Source organism: Siniperca chuatsi, linkage group LG22 (assembly GCF_020085105.1).
Source record: "Siniperca chuatsi isolate FFG_IHB_CAS linkage group LG22, ASM2008510v1, whole genome shotgun sequence".
In the NCBI taxonomy this organism is placed as follows: Eukaryota; Metazoa; Chordata; class Actinopteri; order Centrarchiformes; family Sinipercidae; genus Siniperca; species Siniperca chuatsi.
Genome location: NC_058063.1, coordinates 4,307,048 through 4,326,155, shown reverse-complemented (window position 1 = coordinate 4,326,155; position 19,108 = coordinate 4,307,048). Strand labels below are relative to the sequence as shown.

The window sequence follows — 19,108 nt, the reverse complement described above, 5'->3', positions numbered from 1 at the left end:
CTTCCATTAAAGATCTTTCCCCATGTTAAATTTGATTAGGAGCACTGAATCCCCATACTGAGTTGTATTTGCTGCAGGATTATCAGGTATCTGTGTGGTAAGACTCATTAAACATGTCTTCAGTTCACCTACCATTTCACTGAAGCTATTTTCTTGTATTAAAACTCATTGTTATGGATCCACTGTGAAACATGCTATTAGATGTTGGATCCGTGTATATACTGTGGGAGAATGACACTTTTGTCCTCACATTAGATTCTCTCTACACGTTTCTGTTCTGCAGCCGGACTGTCACCTCCACCTCCACCTGCGCTGGGCGGACAACCCCTACGTCTCTGGGACTGTCCACACCAAAGACTCTACTCCAGGTCTCATCATGGGTGCTGGTGAGTCTCCAGAGCAAAAATTACTTTTTATTTATTTCTTTCCTTCTTGACTGTGTGACCTTCTCTCCACCTGACATTTATGAATCTTTTTCACACTCATTAATTGATGCAATCAATGTTTCTGGTCCAAACACTGTGTAGGACTGAGAATTCTACATCTACAGAAGCAGCATCAATGCTTTCTTTTTAATAACGTTAACCCCCCCCCCCCCGAAAAAAAAAAAACAGATGAGGTGTTTTTATTATATGAAGTTACAGACATGACCATCTGCATTTTGACAAGTGAAGAGAGATGAAATTTCACTGTGTTTTTTCAAATCCCACTAACTCATATCTAAATACAGTGTACAAGAGGGACTATGGGCTGATGAGACTGTATGTGGCAGTGCTTGTGTATTTTATGTGTGTCTTTGTGTGTGTGTGTCTGGCTGTGTGGTTTGTTTTTGTCTGCAGCCTCTACAATAACACTCCATTATATGCAAACAGTCCGCGTGGCTGAGCTAAAAAAGTGCCAGTCCTCTAGAAACAAACCTCCATTTACCCCGAGAAGAGCTTTGACTCAAGTATTCCTTTCTGTCTGTGCAGTGGTGGAGTATAAATCCACACTGCTTCATGCCTGAGCACTCTGACACACAGAGGATTCCACCGAACCGCCAGCCATTTTACTTATTGAACACTTCACCGTGTTTGTTTGTGCACGGGCACTCCTGACGGAAAGCAAAACAACAGAATAAGGATAAGTGAGCTGCCTGTGTCTGTTTAAGAGGTAGGGAAAAGAAGCTATCTAGGTCATGCCTTGCATCTCTCTGTCCGCTATGGAAGCCCCTTACTGCCAGAAAAAGAAAAAAACAAAAGACACAAAATGTTAGGAATAACAAAAGTCAAAAGTCAAAATCATGACTTTTTAAAGAGGCATTCCACCCAATTTCCACATCAAGTTCAGTTTACTCATGAGGACCACTGCTCAGCCTGTGAAAACAGTATAATGCCTTTTGTGGCTTTAGAGGGTCTGAAAAAATAACCCTGATGACATCATAATGAAGACTAAAATCTGGACTTTTTAACCCTTGTGTTTGAGCCCTTGTCTCATTGTTCGCGGTCCCACAGACTCCACTGCTGTATGTGTAAAACAAAAAAAGAATAATTGCAAAATGAACCATTTCTTTCCCTTAAATACTTTCTTGAGCAGTTAAAGGGGGTCAAAATGATGACCTAAGTGAAGGTAAATTAAAACGTTTAACTTTGAATTACTTGTTAATAAGTCCATTTTTTAATTTTTAGTTTCTTAACATTTTGACTTCACTGTTTCATAATTGTGTCTAAACAGTCAATTTTGTTGACTTATGATTTATGACTTTGTGTCTCATCTTTTTTTTTTTTACTTAGTATTTCACTTTTACTTATTATTCCTAACTTTATAATTTCTGTTTTTCTTCTCTGGGCAATCATTGACCTCAATATATCATGTTTCTAAGTTAAGAATTAGGAATGACCCACCTCATCTGAAATTATTCTGATCAGACAAAGCAAACTTTGTTTCATTCTTTTCTGTCATGCCATGTCTTTTCAGCTAATTTTGCCAATTTTTAGGTACATAGAATTTTCCAAGGCCCATCGTCCCATTTGGTAAATTGTTAAAAGGAAAGCAAAGCAGTTTTAAGGAGGAATCCTTTACATATGTGACTTCCTGTCTGTTTGGTTATTCACTATCTAGTCTCCTCACATCTGTTCTCTCTGTGATCTTCCCTCTCTTTGAATCTCTTGTTGTTGAATGCCTCCCTGCCTGATGAAATTTTAAATTCCTCGTCTTTTCTTTCCTCCAGGTAACCTTGGCTCCAAGCTAGTAGAGTATAAGGAAGAGATGTACATCACTTCAGACTGCGGGAAGACGTGGAGACAGGTACATCACATCCTCCTTTGCTTCTTCTTTTTCTCCTCTCTACAGTCTACACTCCCCTCTTCACTGTTCCCCTCCTAACCTTCTTTACACTTCTCATGAAAGTTACACATTCTGTGGAGATATAAAACCCAATCTTATTTCTGTCCAGGTTTCTTTTTGTATAACTTGTACAACTTTGGATCTTACTTTTCCAAGATTTTTTTTTTTTTTTTGCATTTCATGATTTGGAAATTCCCCCCAACCTTTTTCTGTTACAACTTTCAAGGTTTTCGAGGAGGAGCATCACATCCTGTACCTGGACCACGGTGGGGTCATTGTTGCCATCAAGGACACCTCTATTCCCCTCAAGATACTCAAGTAAGATTATTGTTATGTCACTGTATCAATAGCAATCCTTCCTCTTGTAACACATAGAACGACAGAAGAGATAAAACTAAGTAGTATAAAATGAAAAACAAAACATTTCTAAATCATACAATAGTCATAAAACAAAAAAAAATTTAATCGGCCAACAAGTGCGCATGTAGGTGTCTCCAAGCTCACCTGCTATTTTGGTTCATGAATGTGCAAAGTGCAAAGTGCAAAAGGGCTGAATGAAGTGGAATATAGATCAGTGATTCATAAATACTCTGTCAGCCAATCACATCACTGGTCTCATCACTCTAAAACAGCTGAACCAATCACAGATAAGCATGACGACAATAGGTCAATAAATGGAGAGAGCTTCTCCATGATGGCATCAATCTGACGTTATTTCAGTCATAATTCAGTATGAACAGTGATGCATATCAAGAATAAAACATGGAACGCCACCTTTGCTAAAAAGGCAGTTGGAAAGGAGGCTGTGACAAACAGGATTGAAGATCCAGCAATCCGACGTCTCCCACATAAACAACAGAATACTGAGTTATATCGGACCCGTCTGATGTGTGTAGAGGTGTGTGGTTATTCTGTAGCAGCCTGGTGTCATCTGCACCTGATGTAATGAAGGTGAACACAGTGAACAGTGTGTGTAATGTCACTGAGCTCTGGTGCAGCACTCCTCCAATCAGAGGCTGCGGATTTATCAACATATGATTCCTGCTGCCTTCAGGTGCTGCAGGGATTTCATGAACTGAAGGAGAAGCTTTTCATACAGTATAAAGCAGCTGTGGACAGCAGATACTATAAGAACCACTCATATTCATACATAGATTAACGCAGACTGATTTACAGACGGTCCTGCTTTAACCACATTCAACGTTAATGTTTGATGCTGATATAAACACATCTACTGGTTGGAGAGTGTTTAATTAAAATGGTTTATTTCCATTTTAACTATTATTCCATCATTGCTGCATAGTTGATTTATTATGATTATTATTATGCCTGGTGGGGATCATGTGTGTGCATGTGTGCATCTGTCCGCAGCAAATCTCGCATCAGTCAATATTTTTTGGACACATTTATGTACGCTCAAGGACCTCTCGTGGTTGCAGTGATTCTCAAGTCTATCGTAAAGCTTAGACTTTCATCTTTTCAGCAGTATGCACCATTTTACGATATGCGTTACAACATAGCAAAAGGCATTTCCGGCAATTGGCTAGGCTAAAAACAAGGCTTACCTAGTCTGTTGCAGTCCACATTTTGGCCTTTGTCATGGCTCAAACACTAACATCCACAGAAACGTTTGGTCTCGAACCGGAGCGTCTGCAGATTAATTCTGTGTGTTCTGATCCACTGAAGTTAGACACGATACGAGATGAATAAATCCCGTTTTTGTTATCTTCGCCACCATCTTGACTGTAAGGGAGCCAGGAGGGACAATTGAGTGCAATTCAACTCTTCTCTGTTTGGGAGGGTAGAGGGAGAGAGGGAGTGAGGGAGGGAGGGAGGGGTTTATTTTGTGTGCTGTGGTACAACAAAATATTCTAAATAAATAAGAATGTTTAAATTCAGAACTTTGGAGTTATCGTCCTGTTTATGGTTTCCTTTTTAAGTTTATACAGTTAGGCAAATCCAGGACGCTCGGTTACAATACCATTACACTATTCTATGCATGTTAAAGAAAACTTAGACTATACTATACAAAAACACTTTATTTAAAATGTTGCATACAATTATATAAGAAAACTGAGACTATATTATACAAAAAACGTTCTGCCCTTCAATCCACTAGCCTCATGCAGTCATGGACACACAGCCTGCCCTGCACTCCCAGTTCCCCACCCACATGTCCCCAGACACACCGGTTGAAGATCTGCACTCTACTGAGTGCACTCTTCTAGTTATGATTAATTTTGGTGAACTGACCCATCAAAGCCCAAAATATTAGTGCAATATGTGTTGGTACAGGCTTCAGAGCTCCACATCAGTTGAGCTATTCTATATATTTTTACAGCACGGGGAAAGATCAGTTAGTTCCCCAGTCCCGCACTGTACCCTTCAAAATCATTTAAGATCATCCCCCTCTCTCACAGCTCATGCAGACTATTTCAAGCTCAGCAAGATGTTATCTCATCGACCTTAATAAATAAGGATGAAATAATGAGAAACCATAGATAAGGGAGTACTCAGAAAAACATTTATCACAGACCTAAATCAAATGACCTTTTAGATGGGCCCTCATCTGTCTCCCGGTGAAGCTGTCCTTCACATTTTTCCCTCCCTCATGCCTCAGCTAAATCAATAACCCCAAAGCCTCTCAGTGTGGTGGAAAACATCTTGCCAAGAGCCCAGGAGCGCTGTGAAAGCAAGAGAAAATGTTCTATGAGAAAAGACAACTTCTTCAAAGTGTAATGAGCACAGTTTTTACCACTTCATTACACAAAGGACCGTAATGTTATCATCTCATCAGGTGCTGAGATTTCTGGCCTCCAAAACTCTCCCTGGCCTGTGATCTGTTTTTTGTAGCCAGAAACTCTTGTCTTAGTGGAGTTTCATGACCCCCAATAACTCCTTCTTTCTCACCTGCTCCATAATAGAGAATAGTGTTATGTTTGAGTGTAACACATTTCAGCTGTGAAGACTGAAAAGCATTGTTCTCAAACCAAAAAACTAATGAAGGAACAGCAATGTTATTCCAGTATTTTGCACATTGATTTATTACATCTTCAGTACATGTCTCTGTTGGACGTCTGCTCTAATTAGGTGGTTTACTCGTCTCTATTGTAAAACTGCAACTTCATTGTTATAATAGCATTCTGTTATGTCAGTGTTGCAATTCCAACTGGTCTCCAACAGATCAGTAAATGTTTTAATCCTTTTACTATGTCAAGCCCCATTTTTGATCCTATTCATAGCCGGCAAAGCAGGAAAAGTGGGAACTACCCCGGGGCCCCAGACCTCAAGGTCCCCCACCCCAGGTTCACTGTGTGGCAGTTCTTTTATGGTAATTTGATTATTTGTAGCTTTGTGTGGGATTACAGGAATATGCACCACTAAAACACATCAACTGACATGATAAGGTCCTTAAGGTGGGTCCTGCTAAAATGTAGTTGAAAGACCTTCATTATTTCAGCTGAGTTTTTGCACTCAAGGCGCATATTCTTAAATTAAATTGCGTTTAATCAAATGATCACATAGAAAACCTATGGCCAGGTAGTATCCCAGGGGGTGGAACCATAGACTGTATATAAAGATGGACGATGTGTCTTCACTTCCTCCCACTGTACAAAAATGAAGCCAAAATATCCCGGCTATGGGAGTTGCCATCTTGCGCTGGTGACATCATTTGGAGCCAGTAGTGATCGAAGTTTTAGCCGCGGTATCAAGTTCCCGCCCATACACTCGGCCGACTCAATCGCAAGCAGAGCTTAGCTGTTAATCATGACATGAAACCCCCTTTTTATAGTATCATAACTATAATAACTAATTATTTATTTACTTATCCAAAAAACTACCTAATGACAGAAACTATCTTTGGGAAAAATGTATTTGACGTGTACTTTGATTTTTTAGTTTGGCGGTTCAGCACCATAAACCCCCTAGGCTACAAGGGTTCCCCTTTCTTTTCCATTTCTGACAGAGTAGCTGCTTGAGGCATGTTTGCTGCCACCCTTTTGAGTGGAACCCTTAGACCTGTATTATTAAAATTCAATTGCAGTTGCTGTGCAGTTACCCTTACCAGTAACCATAGGTGTCGTCCCATCAATCAGGACTGGAATGTTAAAGAGCAACTGCATCCAGGCAAATAATGTGGTAATTGCTTACTCTTTCCACATTCTTTGTATTCCTAGCAAGTTCATAGTGGATGGTTCTGCAGCCTACGATTTACATCTAGTGCCAACATTTAGTGCCAATGCAGGAGGTAGTGTGTCCTATGTAGCAAGGTGAGAGGTATAGGTGTGGAGGTCGGGGTGGTGGATGGGAGTGTAACGCATCCGACATAAATACCGGACACTGGAGATTGTTATCATTTGCTTTTTTTTCATTGTAGTCACAATATTTCCCTAATCTTTATGGTAGCATAGTTGCTATGAGCTGATATTTTAGAAAGAGCACATTTTTAAACCATTGGCAATAGACATTAAAAACTGTTGTCATTGAACGTAATCATCCAATAACAGAGTTCTTGTATGGCAATAGGGTTGCTTTCCACCTCCTGTGCAGCAGTGATGTAGCATTGCACTGGAGTGGGTGTGGTCCCACTTGCAACAGACCACACCTACCTGTGATCATGGGTGTGGTCAAAGCTTCAGCAGACTTGTTTTTCTACCCATAGAAGTCAGGGCAGCGATGCTTTTTTCTTCATACTAGATCAAGTGTGGAGTTCTACTTTTTAAGGGTAAGAGCTTTTAATGAGTCTGTGTGACCAGACAGAAATAAGCAGAGCTGACAGAAAAAATGAAAGGGTAGGGACAGAGAAAGAGAAATATAGCAATAGACAGAGTGAGACTGAGGACAAGGCAAGCTGTAGCAAGAGAGGAGTTTAGAGGAGTCAGTACTTGTCTCTGTTAAGAACCCCTCTTGACCTAAAATGCTCCTTCACCAAGTCAAGTCCTCAGCATTTAGACATTCATGATTCTCTAAACAATCTGTCTACATCCTGACAACAAGACTTGTTCCCTGACTCTACAGTGCCTTGGACTCTCCAAAATAATTACACCATGTTCCCATGCGGGGTAGGATATCTACAACTGTGTACATCAAAGCAATGCCATTTTCACGGCCACTTGAAAAAAAGCGCATCTAGACTTTTAAAAATGACAACTGTGCATGTACGCACACACACTCAAATCATTTCAGATAATTCCCCAGCTCCTCTCATCAGCTCACTCAAACTGACTGGAGTTTTTTTACACTGGGTAATTCACACAATGCATTCATATCAGTTAATTATGGAAAGCCAGTAGGCTGAGAAATGAGATGCCACTGTGACACGCCGGCTGGACAGGATTGTGTTATGTACATTTATGATTGGCTCCACATAGAATAAGTCTTGTTTTAGGTTTCTTAATAGCACTGGATGAATGGAGTAAAGGCTGGTGTGTGGCATGGAGAATAATTATAAGTTTGGCTCGCTAATCTATTTGATTACAGGGCTATCACTCCATCCATTTCTAATAATTCCTCGGGTATTAGCTGGAGGAAATAAGATATAATTGGATGTGTGACAGAGGACGTCGGCATGTAGAAGGCTGTAGTTGTCCAGCTGATGCCTTATGGAGCAAATGGGTGGTTTAGTGCCTTGCTCAAGGATAACTCATCAGTAATCAATGATAAAAAGGGGTGTTACTAATTAGTTTTTTGATGGAATTTGAATCATCAGTATGAAAGCCTCAGTATGCTTTAAACAAGCTGGTTGTGTGATGTGTCTGATCATGTGTCTGATCACATCTAACGGCAAAAGTGTTTATAGGTGTTCCAAATGACCACACCATCATAGCCTCCTCCTGGCTGCATCACTCTGTCTTTCCAATATCTTTCTAAGAATTCTGTGTCTGTTAAGTGTCTTTGTAGTCTCGACATGATAACATGCAAATGGGGACGCTATCGGACGGTCTCTTCTCCAAAGCTCTTTTGGCGTTGCACTCGGCTATACACGTGAAAAGTGACAGAAGAAGTTGTGTGAAGAATGAATAAAGAGAGCTTGAGGAAAATTCAAACCCTGTCTACTTTGACACCTCCATACAGTTAGTTACAACGTTACAAAATTGTCAGAACCAGCACCCTCCTGATTCTGCCTTTGGAAAGCTGGTTTCAGATGCTGTCAGACAATCTGACAACCACTTTGTTTGAAGCATACTGAGGCCTTTACCATAGCAACAGAGTCTTTAATAGCGTTGTATATCCCTTCTGTTTCCTTGTAACTGTACATGTTTACCTGCTGATTATCACATTGTAGTCCTTGTTAGCACATCATTACCACACACAGCCTGCAGTGCGAGCCACACACTACTCAATTCCACATTGATCCCTCTCCATCACGCAGTCACACTTACTCAGCACTGTTGACTGCAGGAGTCGTCGGCACAGTGAATAAAGCAGAGCAGATGGCTTGCTTTGTCTGTCTCATACTCTTCATTTTGAGTATGGATTGAAGGAAACTCAAATATTACACAGAAAAGATTATCCCATTTTCAAGTGGTGTGTCAAAGCACTTTTGTTTTAGATCATTAGTATCTTTCTAGGGGTGGAAATTTCCTGATAGTTTATCGTCCCTTTCTCCCCCATCATATATTTCATTGTCTTGTGTGTTTTGTCCTTCAGCCAACATGAAATGCACCTTACAAAAAAAGCGTCCTTCAACTGACCCTTTTGCCCCACTCCCCTTAGTTACTGAAGAGAAAAGGCCTTTAGGATAAGGACTAACCAAAGTGTTTGGCAAACGCTATCCTAGAAAACGTTGGCCTGGTTAAACTTCCCCAAATCCAGTAAAGACCAGGACAGAGCTGTTAATGTTAGTCTAAACTAGTAGCATACAGGACTATGATCCACACAGTGGGCAAATACTAAACAGTGCCTGCCTTAGTCATGAATGGGGCTTTTTTTAATAATGTGCTCTTTGGGTGTAAGCTAGTTAGGTAGACATGCTAACCAACATAGTTCAGGCTAGAGCAGATGATCACATTGTTTAACCCATTCCTTTTACTGGTTTTAGTTTTGGAAAGGCGATAAAAAAGACATCATCCTCCAAACGCTTTAAATGCCAAATGGACAAGGCGTGGCGTTAAGTAAATGGGAGTGTGTTATTTGTAATATAGCCCATACTAACTCTAGTGTAAGGCTGTTTTAGAAACAATGATGGCACCATCTGATGAGAATTTCATCAATGTCTCTGTTTGAGTACTGTGATTGAGAACACTGCATGTTTCTCCACAGGTTTAGTATCGATGAAGGATGGACGTGGACTGTTCACAACTTCACCAGCACCTCTGTGTTTGTCGATGGACTCCTGAGTGAGCCAGGAGACGAGACCCTGGTTATGACGTGAGTGAAATCACAATTTCAACAGGCGAAATGTTTGATTTCAGGACTGCTGTCGGAATGATAAAATGAAAGTCCATATAGGATCAGTTGAATTCATCGTAAATGGTCTGAAGACTTTAAATCAAATCAATCAAATCTGAGCTTCCATTCAAGTATGAGTGTAAATTACAATATACTAAACTGAGAAAGCTCTGTGGAAGCATAAATTAAACACACTTATAACTCTCTGCCTGGTTCTAATGATTTGTCTAAGAGAGTCAGACAGGGCAGCCCTGCCTGCCCCTACACTACATTCAAGCAAGCTCAGGTTTCTCTCCCATCATAACAATTCCCTCTCGATCTGTTAGAGCGGGGAGCCCAATTTCGTGGCGCTAACAGCAGCTGGTCTCACTCCTGATTTCCTGCAAAGCCATCCTCTCTCTTCACCTCCAGAGGGTTTGATTGCTGTTACATCAGAGGTTGATGGGAGAGGAGGCCTGCACGTGCCCTCTGCCCTCCCTCCCTGTCTCGCTTTTCTCCACTCTGACATTTTATTTCTATGGTTCTGCTCTGTATTTGTGAGTTTCTGTCTCACTTCCTTTGTGTGTCTGCCTGGGCTCTTTGTCAGGCTCCACCAGGCTTAGACCAGTACAGCAGTCTTGTACCGATTCTTTTATTAATACTGAGATGTCAGCTGGTCAGATTCATGCACTTTTGTTATGACACAGGTTATTAGATTGATTACATATACTATAGAAATGATCAGTAGTAGGCATATATAAGTTATTCACAGGAACTAACCCCTTAGCCTTAAATGTAATTTTGCACAGATATTTATTTATAATGCCCAGAGGATGAATCTAAATGACTAGTGATCCCCTGACTTTTCATCTAGCACAATCAATGGGTCAAACTTTCCACTCGTCCAGGACTTCAGTGTATGACAAGACAGTCTGCAAACAAATGCTGAACTTTACTTTAAGATTAATGCTACAATGCTGATGTGCTAACATGTTAAAGGTTTGCATGTGAGCCTGCTAATGTTTGAATTTTAGTATGCTAACATGACAACATGGTAAATGTTACATTTAAAAACATTTAACGTACAAACTGTGGGCATGTTTATTATGCTAACACGCTAAGATGTTTAGTTTTAAACACCAGCATGTTAACATTCATGTTAATATGCCGAAGGTTACCATGTCAAGGGATAGTTTCAGATTTTTTCAAATCTATCTTTACGATTCTCACATCCTATGTGTGCATTGAAAGAGTTGTTGGTCGCTGTAATCATTCCTAGCCCTGAAGCAAGACCTTCACAGCACAACTACACTGTAAGAAATGGGGGGGGCTATTGTTGGTTTTCCTTTGAGCTGCTCAAAAATGTGGATGAGTACAGCTGAGCCTGACAAGCTGTTTTTTAGATCAACCTTTTAGTTTTAGGTAGTAACAAGGCCAAAATGTACTGTTTTCCCCAATCGTGGTTCAGATCTAAGGACAGCAAAGTTTGATTTGATTTCTGGTGTGTAATCAGGAGCCTCACAAGGCTGCTAGCATGGCTGTAGACTTGTGTTGTCGTTATTGTTGTCTTGAGTTTGAATTGAGAGATCTTCCTGTCCCTTAGTCTACTTCTGGTGAAGCACAAACCTCATCCCTGCCAATTCTTTGGCCTGAAAATGGTCCAAATTAAGAATTTTGAATATTGGCACAAAACGTCAGCTGTCAGCAGCTTCTGACCCAAACGGTTGATTTAGGCTTCAATAGTTCATATCTGTTAAGAAATAAAGTCTCTCTCTTTTTTCCCAAGCTCTCCATCAGTAAGTTAGCTGGAGAGAGACTTGTCGCATCATCTCAGACTCCAGGCCTTGGCCCAGAGATAAGGCCGGCTTCCAGCTGTAATCGCTGAGAAGGGCAAAGAGATGGTCACACACACACAGGGATACACGTCGATACACACACACACACAGGCACACATAGACAGGCAGTTACACACAAGAACAAGAGACTTGAACACTCAGACTCACTCACCATTATCTGCCATGTGTCAGACACACACGCTGTGGGTGGACACACACATACTCACACACACACACACACACATATATATATACGTAGCCAATAGATAGAGTCGGTGGCCAAGTCGGGGTGTTGAGGGCATCTCATGTCTGACAGATTAGCCAGGGTCTATTTCCTTGCTGCTGAGTTTCACATCCCATAATGAAGTCTTTGAGCAGTGACTTAGCACCAAGGACAGGTGGGGGAGCAGAGATCGTACACCACTCATACTAATGACAGCTGGTCAAATATTACACTGGACAGACTCTCGATGGGCTTGACTGCACATGCTGCTGTATGAGAGCGTCACACCAGCTTATTGTGCTACTGACAAACCATCTTTCGCTCTCTTAGTTCCCTGCACCATGCACCGGAACAAACATACACATTTTTACTCAAAGGAATCCCTGTGTCTAATCTCTTTCAGTACCAAACCTCTCCTGGAAATGACTTCTAAACACATTCTTGGTAATTCTCCTTCTTAGCGCTGTGTTTTAAAGAGAGGAACTAAAGGAACACACTTCCCACTGTTAATGAATGTTGATTTCTTTTCACTGAGCTGATTGAAGTGTTGTTTGGCCACTAATACAGTTCTTATGGCTCTGGAGTGGCTATTCAAAACGAGAAAAAAAGTGCAAAATTAACTCTGAGGCTGGTGGGAATTAACACACAAACAAAGCAAATGAGTTGATTTTTACACTTAACGCTGAAGCTAACAGTGATCATTTTACTGTGCGCAAGACAAGCAGTGACACACCAGAATACTGTGTATCCAATGGCTGGATGTGGAGGGTTTAAAAGGTCAGTTCACCCAAATTACAAGAAACTTATTTTCTCACTTACCCCTAGTGGTATGTAGCCATGCAGATTGTATTGGTTTTATATGCTGAGATATACACCTCTGACACTTCTGCTGCCACTCACATACAAGGTGAATTGAATTTCATTTGTACTCCTTTCTGGTTTCTTTACTCCTCTCTAACAGTACACTGAATATCTTTGGGTTGTGGACAAAACAAGACATTTGAAGACGTCATCTTGGGCTTTGGGAAACACTGATCGACATTTTTCACCATTTTCTGACATTTTATAGACCAAACAACTAATCGATTAATTGAGGAAATAACCAACAGATTAATCAACAATGAAAATAATCATTAGTTGCAGCCCTAATTTCTATCCTCAATGAATGTTCCATGTCAGATTTACCAAACTCGGCGTAAATTGCTCGATTCACAAAAATGTTACCAGAGTAAAAAGAAGAAATTTGAACTGTGGAAGTCCTGCTGTTGAAACATCAGCAGACAAAAACCTAACAAATTTAGCAGTCAGTACTCATATTAGGGGACTGGAAAATATTAATACAGCTGCCAATGAAGATCAAAGTTGAACTGTAAAAGAAATAAAGACAGAATGGTTTGATGTGAAGTTAGACGCCAAAAAACGTCTTGCTAAAGCAAAGCCGTCCATGAGTTAGATGGGAAGCTGTCAAGAGGAGCGCGCAGTATAAAGACCCTAAGTGAGAGTGAGAGAATTTTCCTAGCAGTTACCTAACTGTACCAGACTCCATGCCAAAATATAATATCAATATCAAACCATAAACATTGTCCAACCTCTCAGAAAATTGGCAAACCATGACGACGGTGAAAATAATAATCACTTAATATTCAAGTTCATTTTTAGTTTATTTCTATTGTAGATGGAAATTCATTCATTCTGAAATTCATTCCGATGCAGCCGTTATGATTCTTATGTTTTCTTCGGTGGAGAAACGCAGACTCTGTCTGTGACTCGTACGACAGCTCGTTAATTTCTTTCATACCTAAAAGAAAATTCCAAGTACGACAAAGTTGGTGAAGACAACCAAATTTTTTATATCTTCATACATTCGACTTTAAAGCAAATCTGTTCATATGAGTGTTTCTTCCATGAGCACCAATGCCTCAGTTCCTCTGGATAATCCATGGACCATACTGTCAACAGTTTTCATAGGGAGGGACTATTTCACTGGGAGAAAGTAGGACCAATAAAAACTGTTCACTGGACTTGGATTATCCAGAGAAACCTGTACATTGTTTCCTAAAAGAAAAGTTGCAGTTGATTTGTGCTTTAAGTTCTAAGTTGAATTCACCTCCATTTTATTGGGGTGGCAGCAGAAATCTCAGATATCTCAAAACCTCAGCACACAAAACCAAAACTCTCTGCATGGTATACTACCAGGGGACAGTGGCACAGCTTCACTATGTGGCAATCAGTTTATGGTGATTCGATTAATTGCAAATCAGTTTGGTAATATGCCAAAGCACAATAAAACTGAAACGATAAGGACCTTAAGGTCGTTCCTGCGTCTGCGTTTTTTCCTAATCTTTAGTCCCTGCCTTGTAGAGGAGATCTAGCATTAATATCTTTAATATTTTAGCTCATATTATGCTTAGAAAGTGAATACTCCTAAATAACCACCATGGAGAGTCTGCCATGTCAGCTGTACCTGATGGGTACTTGAAAAGGCAACAGCATACAAACACTTTGCACAGAAAGTCAGAACAACAGGGGGGTTCATTTGAATCCCCTAGCAAGTTAATCTCACCCTTTAAGAAGCAAGTCCAAAAAGGACACGTGATGAAGAAACTAAAGGTGGAGCTGAGAGACAAACTGACTGCAGAACAGCAGACAGACCTCCAGATGAACAAGAGAAAAACAACAGCGATAAAGGATGACAATGTGAAATGGCAGCATATGTGAGTCCACAGCCGAGACATCCATCACTCCCCTTTAACGACGGCGGTGAAGACGACGTTAGTCATGCTCGGCTTGCACTCCAACGAGGTGAACGCCAGCTGCCACAAGCACAGCAACATATCTCGGAGTCGCTGACTTGGGTCACATCAGTCTGCTTCCCAAAATGCTCTGACTGACACACAAGGAGAGGACAGCTGAGTTCAGCAATGGGAATGGTAGACATTAGCTGTTTTGTACTGTAAAACATTACCATCTAGTGGAGAGGAGGGGGAAGGCTTCTTGTCTGAAGGTATTGTAAGGGTTTATTTATGCTCCCAGTAGAGTTATAATCTACATGTACCGCAGCAAGACAGTTGACGTAATGATTATCTGTATGTTGACGACATCATTGAAGGGACATCATGACTTGAATGTCAAAGGAAGCCAGCTGTTATACAATAAATGGACGATGACCTACAAAGTCTTCAAAAGAGAGGGGATTTGGATTTGGGATCCAGATGGTTATCCAGTTCTACCTGCAAACAAACTTTAATGCCAGAAGTCAAAAACAAAGATCAGGACACCACAGATCCCATTCAACGGCTAGGTTCAGGGTGGGTGGAAGAAAACACCATGAATGTGGATCACAAAATAGTATGTAATAGTATCTTATTATCCGTTATTGTACTATATGAACTAAGCAAAGTCTATAAAGGCGAAAGTTTTGACATTCAAAGTCAATGAAAAGATGCTATTAGACGCAAATTCACCGGGAGACGCAAACTGATGCGTGGCTTTATGAATCTGTTTCATAAACGCACAGAGGACAAAGGAGAGAGAAACAACAGAAAGATTTGCAGTTGCTGTGAGTTCAGAGGTCAGTCAGAGGCTGAGCTGAACACAAACACGCAGGCGCACTTCCACACACATGGACCGTGCGTCTGGTGCTAGCTAACATACAGTTTGGAGATTTGTGCAAATGTTGCTTCACTTTCTGTCTGAACACACATACATGATACCGCTCTCATGTCTGTAGGGTCAATATGATGCTACAGCCAGCAGCTGGTTAGCTTAGCTTAGCTTAACTTGTCAACCTAACCCTACACTTTGGTTTTTGTACAGATTAAGCTAACATGGTATAACGTGTTAATTAGTGAGCTGTAGAAGTGCTGGTAGACAGATTGGGCTTACTCTTGGACAGAGCCAGGCTAGCTGTTTCCCCCTGCTTCCAGTCTTTATGCTAAGCTAGGCTAAGCGGCTGTTTTCTCTAGCTTCATATTTAGCTAGCGTACAGTCACGAGGGTGGCATCAACCTTCTCATCTAACTCTCGGCAAGAAAATGAATAAGCATATTTCCCCAAATGTCAAACTATTTCTTAAATGCAGAGATTTAATGATCTGTGTCAGATTATCTGTTGAGACTGTTCTTACACAGTGCGTACTTGTTCAGTGGTGAATAATTGTCTTTTGCACTTTCCCATCAAGTTAATGAACCATGTCTGTTTCATGATAACATGTTGTAATGCGAACGGACAGGTTTCATTAAAGAATCTGGAAACTGTAACTTTAAATTGCTGCTGTTTTTATCAGATCAGTGTGATTCTTTGCTAAATCTAATACAGATGTTAGTGGCATACAGCTACATGTCCACATGTGGAGGCTATTGAATAATGTGTTCATGTAGTATCTGCGGTGTGTGTTTGCAGTGTGTTCGGCCACATCAGCTACAGGTCAGACTGGGAGCTGGTCAAAGTAGACTTCAGGCAGTCTTTTCCCCGTCAGTGTACTGAGTCTGACTACGACTCCTGGCAGCTCACAGACCTGCAGGTAATGAACACACACAAATGCAGCACGGACACACATGCTTACAGTACATGTGTGCTTACATTTGAAACCGAATTCTCACTTCTCCATGGTCATCCTCAGGGAGAGAAGTGCATTATGGGCCAGGAGCGGAGTTTCAGGAAAAGGAAGGACACCGCGTTCTGTATCAAAGGGAAAAGCTACACCTCAGCTCTCACCACCAAACCCTGTCACTGCACCGAGAAAGACTTCAACTGGTGAGCACTGAACCTTTAGGCTCGATTACACTTCCCTGGATTATTGTATCTGAAAATCGTGGTACGTTACAGCACAAATAAATATATAGTATATGAATAAGAATAGAGAGAGAGAGACACAGTGGGGAATCAAACATAAAGAAGAACAATCATTTCAGCATTTAATCATATTAGATCCAATTTAAGAATAATAGTTGGTTTTGGCAAGAAGTTAAACGTGATGGGCAGAATCACCTCTGTAGAAGTCCCTCTCGAACCTAAGATTGTCATTTTGAAGGAAGAAGGAATATACACTTGTGTACCTTGCAAGCCAAACGGCTTATTGCTCTTTACTGGAAGAAAACAAACAGACCAGCTATTGAAGAAAGGATTAACAAAATGGCATCATGCATGGTATTAGAGAAGATACCTTACATACTGAGAAATAGACAAAATGTGTTTGAGGAAATCTGGAAAGCTTTTATTACATTCCTCAGTAATGCAAGCGTTAGAGATGCCCTAACATAAGACAGCAATCTTATAGTTTCTTAAAAATGATGCACATTAATATGACATTCGAGACAAGCATGGCATTGTGAGTGTAGACATCATTTTTATGTATTTTTTGTCTATTTTTTGCTTTTGTTTGTATACTTGGGTACTGCTGTGTTGTGTCTGTCTTTTTGTTAGCTATATGTTACTGTTATTGTGAGCGTAATGTTTTGGGAAGGCCTGGGGAAGTGGGGTGGGGGCGGTCATCTGTACTGGTAAAGGAAAACTAATAAACAGTGTTTACCAAAAAAAAAAGAATAATAGTTGGAATATATATACATTTTAAAGTACAGAAAGATGAAAAAATATTAAATACATAGGCATACACATTTTATTATATAAATGTATACCATCACAATGGAAAATAGTCATTTTTGATTGGTAAGTGTCTATTAAAATCACATAATACTCTAAATCAGTATATTAAACTGGAGGTAACAATGCTTCTTCTTGCCGCTGTTTCGGTGCCTCCATCTTGTCCATTATTTTCTCAGACCAGTGCATTTTGTTGGGCATTATGTGGCCAAAAATAATTTTCAGCTTATATACAGTACATATGTATAATATGCTCTCTGCTCACATATATACACAAATATTTAATCTCACACATACATAGAATGCTACGGTGTTAAATTTGCAGGTCAAATACATTACTCATTATTTTTACTATTGTTCTATCATCTGTGTGTGTGTGTGTGTGTGTGTGTGTGTGTGTGTGTGTGTGTGTTGTGTGTAGTGACTATGGTTTTGAACGGTCCCACATGGAGGGCAATCGCTGCTTCGCTGACTTCTGGCACGATCCAGATTCACCACCTGAAGACTGCCATCTAGGACAAACCTACGAGTCCAGCACTGGGTCTGTGCATGTGCACGAACGCACAAGACATTTCCCAAAATGTTGAACTAGTCCTTTAAAGACTCGGCATACGCCTCCCTACTCTGACCCGTGCACTGCCCTCTGCTGTGTTTCAGCTACAGGAAGGTGATATCTAACATGTGTGAAGGAGGGCCAAACAAGCAGCAGAGTGGCAAACAGCACAACTGCCCTCTGCTGCCCCCTAAAGGACTACAGGTCGGCATCAAAGGGCAGATGTTGGCCGTGGCGCCTGGTGATGACATCACATTCATTGTCCACCAGGAACAGGTAGGATGAAAGTTGTTTTCTCGTCGGTTCTTCCTTTCCTTCCTTCCATTCCGTTTGAATCTGCTGAAAGTCCTCGTTCCTTCCTAACAGGGCGACACCAGCAACACCAAGTACCAGGTGGACCTCGGTGACGGGGTTCGAGCCATCTACCAGAACCTGACAGTGACGGATGAGCCCATCCAGCATCGCTACGAAAATTCAGGCGTTTACAAGGTCACGGTGAAGGCTGAGAACATGGCGGGGCACGACGAGGCCACCATGTACATCCAGGTCACAGGTCGGCCTCCCAGACACTCACTTAGTGTTTTTATATCGTTTTTACACAACTGTGCACATTCGATCTTTGATCTGAGTACATCTCTGCTTGGTCACAGTAGAACCAGGATCAGTGCTGATCCTTAATGTGAAAAACATTTCAGTAACAGCTCTAATAATCAGGCAGCGTAGTGGATGAGGGATCAGACTGGAAGCTGCTCTACTAGTGAAAGACGAGCAGAACTGGAAGTCACGCTTATCTAGCAGCTGTCTTCAGTGCAACTCAGCAGCGGGGTAAGGGTTAACAGTTGACTGAACTATGTTTAACATTATAACTAATGAGCAAATGTTACAAACTAATCAGTACCAGTTCAGTTAACATGCAGTGGTCACTCATATTTTTATGTTGAAACAACCATATTTTTTTTTTTTACAGTGTATGAACATTTTTACAGCGTGCACACAGCTGAAACAATGACCCAAGCACAGGGCTTTAATGTTCAATGTCAGAAGGATACAGATTTCTAGAAGAACTGAAGGTAACGGCAGACTCTGGCTTTGGTCATTTGTTATCAACATTAACAAAGATCAGTTTAGATGGATGGGCTCACAGGCTTGTGTCATGATGGACAAAAGTAAATCCAAATCCCTGAAAGGCAAATCATAATTA

The 19,108-nt window shown here is 40.9% G+C and overlaps 1 protein-coding gene across 7 annotated transcripts in view; it reads left to right on the top strand.

Moving 5' to 3' along the window:
• Positions 1–19,108, top strand: part of sorcs2 (sortilin-related VPS10 domain containing receptor 2) — a 367,111-nt gene that overhangs the window by 335,078 nt on the left and 12,925 nt on the right. For all 7 annotated transcript variants that reach the window (XM_044185095.1, XM_044185097.1, XM_044185091.1 and 4 more), the window contains exons 11-19: positions 284–386; positions 2,210–2,286; positions 2,552–2,643; positions 9,589–9,696; positions 16,155–16,275; positions 16,375–16,508; positions 17,776–17,895; positions 18,012–18,183; positions 18,274–18,460. In XM_044185095.1, coding sequence (XP_044041030.1) covers positions 284–386; positions 2,210–2,286; positions 2,552–2,643; positions 9,589–9,696; positions 16,155–16,275; positions 16,375–16,508; positions 17,776–17,895; positions 18,012–18,183; positions 18,274–18,460 — 1,114 coding nt within the window. The remainder of the gene's footprint in view (positions 1–283; positions 387–2,209; positions 2,287–2,551; positions 2,644–9,588; positions 9,697–16,154; positions 16,276–16,374; positions 16,509–17,775; positions 17,896–18,011; positions 18,184–18,273; positions 18,461–19,108) is intronic.